This window comes from Mauremys reevesii, linkage group 7 (assembly GCF_016161935.1).
Source record: "Mauremys reevesii isolate NIE-2019 linkage group 7, ASM1616193v1, whole genome shotgun sequence".
Taxonomy (NCBI): domain Eukaryota; kingdom Metazoa; phylum Chordata; order Testudines; family Geoemydidae; genus Mauremys; species Mauremys reevesii.
The window spans coordinates 75,891,901-75,902,414 of record NC_052629.1 but is presented as its reverse complement, the minus strand read 5'-3'; the positions used below and the strand labels follow the sequence as shown (position 1 = coordinate 75,902,414).

Here is a 10,514-nt window from a genome sequence, read left to right as displayed (position 1 = left end):
CGGCATATCGCAGAGCTGTGCTCAACTCACTCTTGCCTCTGCCCCAAAGAAGCCCAACGCCAGCTGGTGCCACCCCCTGAAGCCAGCCTCTGCCCACAGAGCCTGCCTGCCATGAGATGCTTCCTGAGGCACTCGCTTGCTGCTGCCCGGGTAGTGCCCAGCTGTGCAGAGGTGGCCTGGCTCAGAGAGTAGGGCAGGGAGGGCTTCTGGGCAGAGAACTAGGGGCCAGAGCGAGCTGAGCGGCTCCCACCACCTTCCAATCAGCTGTCTTCTAGCAGGAGGTGATGGTTTTTAAACCCCAGAAGTTGCAATGCCCAAAGTGGAGAGCCAAGCCCAGCCAGCCCCACAGCACAGAGGTGAGTGCTGGGCAGGATCCTACTTCCCCAGGGGGTAAGAGCCAACCAAAACCACCCCAGGGCCTTCACTCCCTTATTGCATTGTGACAAGCCATAAACTTCTATAAATGAGTCCTGAGCCCATAAAGGTTTAGAACCACTGCTGTAAGGTATTGGACATACAAGAACAGTGCACTTCTCTGCACATGTCTCTAGCCACAGGTGGGGTACAGAAGAATTGTACCTGAAAGAGCCCTCTACTCATGTGTATCTAATAGCAAAATGTTTCTCTGCATAGAGAGGTTTTGGTAGTGCCTTAATTATGTTCCCAGAGTTAGCAGAGCCTGGGCAGTTAGCTGTGAGGCTGGTAGACAGGTACAGAAAACTGCTTGTGTTGCCATTGGCTGTGCGGATCCTGTCCTTGATCATGGTCAGTATCTATCACTCACTGCATTGTCTTTTTTGCCTTGTAGGTGAAAGAATGGTTATGTTTGAATTGCCAGATGCAGAGAGCTTTGGGAATGGACATGACCACTGCACCTCGCTCCAAAAGCCAGCAGCAGCTGCATTCCTCTTCACTTTCTCCATCCCACTCCCCAGCCAAACATCCCCAGCCTCCATCCCTGGGAATGACAGGACAAGAGAAACCCCCAGGAACTGTGCAGCCAGGCATTAGGCATGGTGCTGGTGTTCTGCAATCAGAGTCACCAAAACCACCCCCAGCTACAACACAGAGGGAACAATACACCCAAGGCCAGCCAAAACCTGCTGCACCTCAGGAAGTGGTGAGGTCTTCCCCTCAGCATCAAGCAAAGCCTTCCTCCTGTGACCAGAGACAGACTATGGGAGACTCCCCAGTAAAGACTTCAGCACCCCCCCACAGTGCTGCAGCACAAGAGCAACCCCAAGAGGGCCTCACAGGAAAGCTCTTCGGGTTTGGGGCTTCTCTTTTGACCCAGGCAAGCACACTCATGTCCGTCCAGCCAGAGGTCACCCTGCAAAGTCAGCAGTCCCCTGGCAAAGTGCCTCCAAAAATTGTCTTCAGTGATTCCAGCAAAGAAGCTGGACTCAGAGCCTCAAGTGCTGCATCTGGAGCACAGAGTAGGGCTACAAAGCAAGGAAAAGCAGAACAAGTCATCAAGCCAAAGGAAGTGCCGAAGGAAAGGGTCTTGTGCCCCCTCTGCAAATCAGAGATCAATGTGGGCTCCGGGAAACCCTCCAACTATAATACCTGTACGACCTGTAAACAGCAGGTCTGCAACATGTGTGGATTCAACCCAACACCTCATCTTGTGGAGGTAAGGAGGCTGCATACTGGGTTTGCCCATATAGCAGTTTACTGGGAATCCTGATTCTGTTCTGAGATTCAGATATTAACAACATGGCAAAAGTCGGTGCATTTTCCTTTTAGGTTTTAATAGACTTCTAAAAAAGCCTTTACAAAGTCCCTCTCAAAAGGCTGATTAATTTGCAACAAGTTAGGGTGCTTTAGAAATAAATCACACCACTGTGGTGCATTACCCCATTGTGTAGACAAGCCCTAGATGTGTACTTGGGCCATGTGTTTGGATCTTGGTTGTGCTGGGATTTCACCATATTTGATTTGGGGTGGCAGAGTAGAGTTGCTGAAAATGGCCTTTGCAGTTTGTTTGGCATGTCCTTGTTTGGCTGCAGCCCTTTAATGGCATCTTTGGGTGTCCAAGGGCATAGAACGTGGCTGCTGCCTGCTGCAAGTGCTTTGAGTCCTCAGGCCCTATGGTTATGGGCAGGAGGAAACAAGGTGAAGGAAGATTTTATGTTAGGCAGGGGCCTGTAGCAAGACATTTGTACTGCCTGTTATTTCTCAGGACAATAGGGTACTGGAAGTGGATCCTGGCTTTGGGGTCATGCTGTTCAATGGAAGGCTGGTGATGAATAAATTAGTAATCATCCATGACTTGATAAGGGATGAGGCTCCTTACTTTGGCTGCATAATTCTGCAGGACTGGTTTTGGTGCAGTTGGTTCCATCTGGGAACTAGGTACAGTGTGATTTAAAGAGGGATTGTTGGGGAGACGATGTGGCTGTGCTGTTTATGTCCAATATAAAATGTAAGAGACATCCTGCTCTAAAACTAGCTCTGATAGAGTGCATCCATTGGGTATGTAGGATAAAGATCAGGTGGAGTACCATTGCTGGTGTATGGTTCACCATGTTGCATTGCACAAAGATCTTCACAGGCACAGAGGCCAGTAGCGCTCAATGATTCGTAGACTTAAGGTCAGAAGGGACCATTATGGTCATCTAGTCTGACCTCCTGCACAATGCAGGCCACAGAATCTCACCCACCCACTCCTGTAACAAACCCCTAACCTATGTCTGAGTTATTGAAGTCCTCAAATCGTGGTTTAAAGACCTCAAGGTGCAGAGAATCCTCCAGAGATCCACATGGACTTTAACATCCATGTGGATCTCAAATTTGCTAGGCCTGCTCAGGGTTTCCTGGTCACTGTAAAGACCAGGGTGGCTGTCCAAGGTGATTGAAAGCTTGTCTCCTACAGGTGGCTGAACTTTGACTCTGGTGTTTGGTTATAGTTAGATTGGGGGATTGACTATTATACCCTTGTCTGTTGCTGTATGATATTAAATCAATTGTTTCTCAAGATTTTAAAGACATCTAATGAGAAAACACTGAAAAACATCCTATTTGTAACCAGTTCTACTTAAGTACAATATATAGTTTGGGTATGCCAGATATATTTTTTTAATTAAGAATACTGGCATAAAAACAGCAATTTGGAGCCGATTTTCACCATTGGTATAAAGCAGTGCAATTCCGTTGACTTCAATGAAGTTGCTCCTGCTTATGCCTGTAGTGAATCTGGGTTCTTATTGTTCAGGTCCCAGGTTTTCCTATTGCTAGTGCCACAGGAAGTGGTGCTGCTGATTCAGTAGGTGCCACACTCCCCTCTGAGTTAGTAGTAGAGCAAGGCTCTTACTTGATGTTGTGCTGCTGGAGTGTCTGTCATTTGGATGGGATATTAAACCAAAGTCATTTAACGTTCCCATGCACTTTGCCCAAAGAGTACTGATGGTAACCCTGCTATCCTGGCCTAATTCAATTATGGGTAAAGCTACAATTTTATCACAGAGGTCATGGAAGTCACGGACTCCTTGACTTCCAGAGACCTCCTTGACTTCAGCCTGTGGTGGCTGGGAGCTGCAGGGTCCCCCTGCAGTGGCTGGGAGCTGCAGGGTACCACTCCTGCCTCCAGTGGCGGGGGCATCCTGGAACTCCGAGCCGCCACGGGCGGTGGGGTACCCCACAGCTCTCAGCCACTGTGGGCAGTGAGGGCCCCCCACAGCTGTGAGCTACTGTGAATGATGGGGGTACCCCAGAGCTCCTAGCTGCCGCGGGCTGGGGAGCATTCCGCAGCTCTTGGCCAATGCGGCCAGCAAGGGCCCACCACAGCTCTGAGCTGTTGTGGGTCGCAGGGGTATCCCCCAGCTCTTGGCCACTGCAGGCGGGGGGGAACCCCAGAGCTCCAAGCCACTGCGGGCGGCAGCGTTACCCTACACTTCCCAGCCGCCTGGGGCCCCCAGGAACTTCGAGCCGCTGTGAGCAGTGGAGGTACCGCACAGCTCTTGGCTACCCAGGGCCCCTGGGAGCTCTGAGCGGCAGTGGAGGTACCCTGCAGCTCCCAGCCACTGCAGGCAGTGGAGGTACTTCACAGCTCCTGGCCACCCAGGGCCCCTGGGCGCTCCGAGCCACCGCAGGCGGTGGGGAATCCTGGAGCTCTGAGCCCCCCACAGGCAGTTGGGGTCCCTGGAGCTCTAAGCAGGGCCCTGAAGGTGCCCAGCCACTGTGGGTGGTGTGGGGACCCCACAGCTGAGCTCCCCATTTTGTCATGGATATTTTTAGTAAAAGTCATGGACAGGTCATGGGCTTCCATGAATTTTTCTTTATTGCCCGTTGCCTGTCCAGACTTTTACTAAAAATATCCATGACAAAATCTTAGCCTTAATAATAAGACAGTAAATATCTTAATGCCTCCATATAAATCCAAGGTACGCTCACACATTGAATACTGTGGGGAGTTTCGGTCACTCCATCTCAAAAAAGATATATTAGAATTGGAAAAGATACAGAAAAGGGCAACAAAATTGACTAAGGGTATGGAACAGCTTCCATATGAGGAGAGATTAAAAAGACTGGGACTGTTCATCTTAGAAAAGAGACAACTAAGAGGTCTTATAGAGGTCTATAAAATCATGAATGGTGTGGAAAAAGTGAATAAGGAAGTGGTATTTAATCCTTCACATAACACAAGAATCCGGGGTGATCCTATGAAATTAATAGGCAGCAGGTTTAAAATAAGCAAAAAGAAGTATTTCTTCACACTACGCACAGTCTATCTGTGGAGGTTGTTGCCAGTGGATGTTGTGAAGGACAAAACTACAACAGGGTTCAAAAAATAACTAGATAAGTTCATCGAGGATAGGTCCATCAATGGCTATTAGCTAGGATGGGCAAGGATACATGTCATGCTCTTGTACAAAGTATGTCAAGTAAGGTGTCAATGGAAAAGCTGTGGTTTGTCCCTAGACTCTGATTGCCAGTGGACGATGGGAGTGATCGTTTGATGATTACCTGTTCTGTTCATTCCCTCTGACGCATCTGGCACTGCCACTGTCAGCAGACAGGATAGTAGGCTAGTTGGACCATTGGTCTGACCCAGCCTGGCGATTCTTATGAAGTTTGAATGTTGGAATGAGTATCTAACAATAGTCCTCAATGGAAATGGGTTTAAATTAACAGAGCTTTAAGGGTTTGTGAATTATGTACTGAGCATGTGCAGGATCTTTTTGCAGAACCACATTATGGATGAGAGTTAGCCTCCACTTACCACTTACTCTTCACTTTGAGAGCTTAAGTGGGACTTGCAGGTAGGTGGTGCCCAGGCCTTGTATAGGGTGAGCCCCAGCACATGTGTTCCCCTAAGGACTGACGAGTGGTGTATGTCATTCAGTGTGCATTGTAATGCTCCACACCAGCCAGGAATGCTTTCAGATCTAGACCTATTTTCAGGAAATCCGCAAGCTGAGAAAAGGGATTAACCACCTTCCCCTCCTCGTCATCTCACCAACTTGCCCCCTTTGCCCATGGAATTCAGCTCAGGACTAAGAGTTCTGTTCCCACTGACAATACTTTGTACATCACAAACCTCATTTAGTGAAGCCTGGCACCAACCCTTTGATGTACGTTGTCACTGTGCCTCAGTGGATCACAGGTGAGGATACCAAATTCAAGACAAGCTGCTGAGAAATAGGGTAGACACACCCCAAAACTGGTGGTTATTCTTTCATAAGATGTACCAATCCAGCAACAAACGTAAACTTCTGTCTCACCACATTGGCTAACAAGAAATGGAGTCTCCTTAGGTATTCCAGTCCTGGATTCAACACCCAGACACTAGACTTAATGCCGAGTGGTTATTTAAAACCAATTTCAGCCACATACCCAGGTCAATATATAACTCAGATCTTACCCAATAGTATCTAATATCTAAACATTTATTTATAAAAAGAAAGAAAGGTGGGAGTTGAAATTGGTTAAAGGAATCAAATGCATACAGTACTTGCAAGGTTCTTGGATCAGGCTTAATGCAGTGATGAAATAAACTGCTGTCTTGTTAAGACTCTGGTTGCTTCCAAATTATTTGGAAGGTCCTCAGTCTCTTGGTTAGAATGCTCCCATTGGTTCATAGTCCAGAGGTTTAAGCAGGAAAGAAGCAAAATGGAGATGTTTCCAGGGCCTTTTATACCTTCTGCCATGTGGAGGGAAACCCATTGTTTTATTCAAAGCCCTCTGCACAGCTTGTGGAAAAATAGAGGTAACAAGATGGAGTTTAGTGTCACATGGTCTTGTCACATGCCCTTGCATGATTTGCTGAGTCATAGCAGGGGCCATTACTCATACTCTAGTTCAGGGGTGGACAAACTACAGCCTGCGGGCCGCATCCGGCCCGCCAGCCTTTTTAAGCCAGCCCTCGAGCTCTTGCTGGGGAGTGGGATCTGGCGCTTGTCCCACTTTGGCATTCCGGCACTTCAGCTGCAGTGCAAGGTCAGGGGCCGCTCCCCACAGCTCCCGGAAGTAGTGGCATGGCCCCCCTACAGCTCCTATGTGTAGGGGAATCCATGGGGGTTCACTCTGCATGCTGCCCCTGCCCCAAGCACCTCCCCCGCAGCTCCCATTGGCCAGGAACCACCTGGCCATGCCTCTGTGTAGGAGCCGGAGAAGGGACATTCAGTTGCTTCTGGGAGCCGCTTGAGATAAGCGCCTCCTGGAGCTGGCACCCCTGAGCCTCTCCCCATTCCCCAAACCTTGCCCCAGCCCTGATCCCCCTCCTGCCCTCCTAACCCCTTGATCCCAGCCCAGAGCACCCTCCTACACCCCAAACTCCTCATCCCCAGCCCCACCCCAGAGCCCACATCCCCAACCAGACACCTACCCACACCCCACTCCCCCACCACAACCCGAAGCCCCCTCCCGCACCTTGAACTCCTCATTTCTGGCCCCACCCCAGAGCCTGCACCCCCAAACAGAGCCCACACCCCTCCTGCACCCCAACTTTGTGAGGATTCATGGCCCACCATACAATTTCTATTCCCAGATGTGGCCCTTGGGCCAAAAAGTTTGCCCACCCCTGCTCTATTTAGAAGGTTCACATGAATGTCCATCAGGTATTCCATGGACCATTGTGAGTTAAGTGTTCCTTGATGAGCCATTCAACTTGAATAGTCCCTTCACAGTGCGTAGACTAAATATCTTGTGGCTGCTATCACAGGAGCAAACATTTGAAATACAGCTACATAGTTAATATTCATAACTTCAGATACAAAAACGATGCATGCATACAAATAGGATAATCATATTCACAACCACAGCTTTTCCATTGACACCTTACTTGACATACTTTGTACAAGATTTGTTGCGATTATATAACAGTGGTAGCAACAATGTAGATTCTACATGGTCATATTTTAATCAGAAAATGTCACGTAGGTCACTTGGGATCACCTCCAGTTTCAGGTGGAGTAACTGAGGCACAGAGATCAAGTCCCACATTTTCAAAGGTACCCACTGACTGGGGCTGCCCCAGTTCTGGTGTACTCAGCTTTAGACGTCTTAGGCCAAATTCATCCCTGATGTAATCCCACCGGAGCCAGTGGAGTTATACCAGGGATGAATTTGGCCAGTGGGTCCTAATTTTCAACGATTCCTGTTATCTGTAGCTCCCATTGACTTCTGATGAGAGGAGAGTGTCCCTCTGTATATGGTACTGAGGAAATGTAGAGTGCTGCATAAATAGCAAGGTCGGAGAGCAGATTTTATGAGGCTGCTCTAAAAGGTTAGAACTAGGAGAACCTGGATGGGAGTGAGCAAAGGCAATAAAAACATTCCCTGATAATGAGGTCTATTATGTCTGCCAAAGGAAGTAGCAGGACCCCTGTTACTTATGTAGGGGTGAGCAATCCTGTACTGTCTGAGAAAGTACAAATTAAGTGGCTTGCCCAGAGTCACGTGTGATGTTTTCAGTAAAAGTGGGAGTGGAAAGCTCCCAACTATCTGATGTGCTAAAGCTGTTTTTTCTCCACTAGACCTCCAAGTTCTCAGGCAAATTTCTTCAACTCTCCATAGCGTAGCTATGCCATCAGTAGAAGGGGCTACTCATGCATACCTGGTTTTGCAGAGCACTTTGTGGTGATCTGGAGTGCAGTGTTAGCATCAAGCATTATTTTTAATCCCATGTTACAGAGCACCAGTAAGTGAGGTCTCTCTATGAGCCAGGCTGGCTCTGCAATGGGCTCCGAAACAGGCTCCTGGTCCCTTCCCCCAAGCTGACTGTGCTGGGGGCTTGGGACTAGGTTGCATCTCCCTCTCCCAGAGCTGCTCTGGGTTTGCCAGGGAACTCAGTATTGGACTGCAGCTTTCTCTTTTTGAGCTGGGCTGGCTCTGCAGTGCTAACAGCAGTGAAAACTTATTTTAGACACTGAGGTCAGCAGATGGGACTCTGAATATGCCAGGGAGCTAATCTGTGAAGGAGGCTGAGGCCATTTCAGACTGTTAAAGGATAATAAATACAGAATTCCTAATGGATGTTATATTTTTGCATTCTGGTTGGTTGAGCATATAGTACATGACAGATTTTCAACAATTTGGACACATGATCAAAATTATGAAGGTTGATTGGTCAAAAATGACATGGCACTTTGTGAAGCAGAAGATTCCAGGAGACATTGCCATGTAACAATCACTGCCAAAAACAGCCAAAAGAAAATACAAACTGAAATGAAGGGAATTTGCTACATCTGCGAAGTCAAAGGTACATGAGGATGGGAACTGGATGTGACAAACAGGGTCCTAACCAGAGGCAATGCTGAAGTCCATCTTGAAGAGGCACTGCCTAAAGGAACCTGCCTCTGGAGGTTAAGGCAATGGGGCCAAATCCCAGCCCTGGCTCAGAGCCCAGCCAGAGCACTGTCATTCAGCTGGGCTCCACAGCCACTACCAACTCTTCCGATCTTGCCAGTGGAGACCCTTCACAGCAGCAGCTGCAGAGCTGCTGTAGAGACAGAGCGACTCCTCATCCACTCTCCCCCCACACACATACACACACATATGGTGGTGAGTTGGGTCACTGAGGAGTGACATTTCAGTTGCAGGGGTGGGATCTCCCATCCCAATAAGAGTGGAGCAGTCCATGAGAGGAGAGGGAAAAGGAGCTCCCTGATGAGGGTCAGTGCCAGCTCTATTTGGAGCAGCCAGCTAGGCAGAGTAGAGGTCCAGGCTAATGAAGGAATCCCCCGTTTCTAGGGTGAGGAGAAGGGTGCAGTAGAACCTCCTTCCCTACAAGTCAGTCATAGCTGAAGGTGTAATCAGGTGGCCTGCCCCTTCCCAGTTCAGGCAGCCAGCCAGCCCTGTTAATTTCTCAGGCCCAGCTGGCAGAATCAGCACTAGGCATAAGCAAGCTAAGCAATTGCTTAGGGCCCTGAGCAGCTCAAGGAGGCCCCCTATTCGCTTATTATTATTGTGTGGGGGCAACAATATTCCTGCTTAGGGCCTCCAATATGCTAGCACCGCCTCTGCTATCTGGGAATGGGTCAGTGGTTTCTATAAAGGGCTGAGAGAGCACACTTGAAGGGAGCTGCAGGAGGGAGGTTGGCTCCTGTGACTAGCCATGGAACAGAGTGAAAGGCCTTGGGGGAGGGATAGCTCAATGGTTTGAGCATTGGCCTGCTAAACCCAGGGTTGTGAGTTCAATCCTTGAGGGAGCCACTTAGGAATCTGGGGCAAAATCAGTACTTGGTCCTGCTAGTGAAGGCAGGGGGCTAGACTCAATGACCTTTCAGGATCCCTTCCAGTTCTATGAGATAGGTATATCTCCATAAATTTATTTATTTGGACCCCAGCAGCCTACTGTGATTGTGAGTTTTTGTATTACTTTGCAAGTTCATGTTTTAATTAATAAAATAGTGCCCTGGAAGAAGGGCCTGAAAGACTCTGGGCATGACAGTGAGTCCCTCATAGACTGGGGAGCCAGGCCATCATCCCACATGTCAGGGGGAAGGTGGATTGGTGATGAGCTCCTGGAACTGGGGGGAAACTGGGGCAGTAGCTAGCCTGAAGCTAGACAGTGTAGCTGACACTGCTACCAAGGGGCTTGGTCTCCTCTCCTCACAGATATCTCTGCCAAGGTTATTGAGGCTCATGTGTAGTAGACAGAACAAGGAGTAATGGTCTCAAGTTGCAGTGGGGGAGGTTTAGGTTGGATATTAGGAAAATCTTTTTCACTAGGAGGGTGGTGAAGCACTGGAATGGGTTACCTAGGGAGGTGGTGGAATCTCCTTCCTTAGAGGTTTTTAAGGTCAGGCTTGACAAAGCCCTGGCTGGGATGATTTAGTTGGGAATTGGTCCTGCTTTGAGCAGGGGGTTGGACTAGATGACCTCCTGAGGTCCCTTCCAACCCTGATATTCTATGATTCTAGGCACCCTTGCCTAGAATCTGTAGGCTAAGAATGATTTGATTTTTATTGGTAAATCTGTTCAGTGTTGATTTCACTGTACACCCACAAACCGAGGACAAAATGTTTCCATTAATAATAATTGAAATTAACAGATAGACAAAATAAGAAAAA

At 48.6% G+C, this 10,514-nt stretch overlaps 1 protein-coding gene across 1 annotated transcript; it reads left to right on the top strand.

The window, feature by feature from the left end:
- Positions 1-820: 820 nt before the first annotated feature.
- Positions 821-8,021, top strand: LOC120369045 (protein bassoon-like). The gene is made up of 2 exons (XM_039481936.1): positions 821-1,633; positions 7,977-8,021. Exons 1-2 carry the CDS (start codon positions 839-841, stop codon positions 8,019-8,021), a joined length of 840 nt encoding a protein of 279 aa, XP_039337870.1. The 5' UTR covers positions 821-838.
- The last annotated feature ends 2,493 nt before the right edge of the window (positions 8,022-10,514 follow it).

What these genes read in the sequence shown, in the direction of transcription:
- LOC120369045 (XM_039481936.1), top strand. Translation starts at nt 839, where the DNA reads ATGCAGAGAGCTTTGGGAATGGACATGACCACTGCACCTCGCTCCAAA. An exon ending in CAACACCTCATCTTGTGGAG is followed by an intron (nt 1,634 to 7,976) that starts GTAAGGAGGCTG and finishes TTTCTCCACTAG; the next exon opens with ACCTCCAAGTTCTCAGGCAA.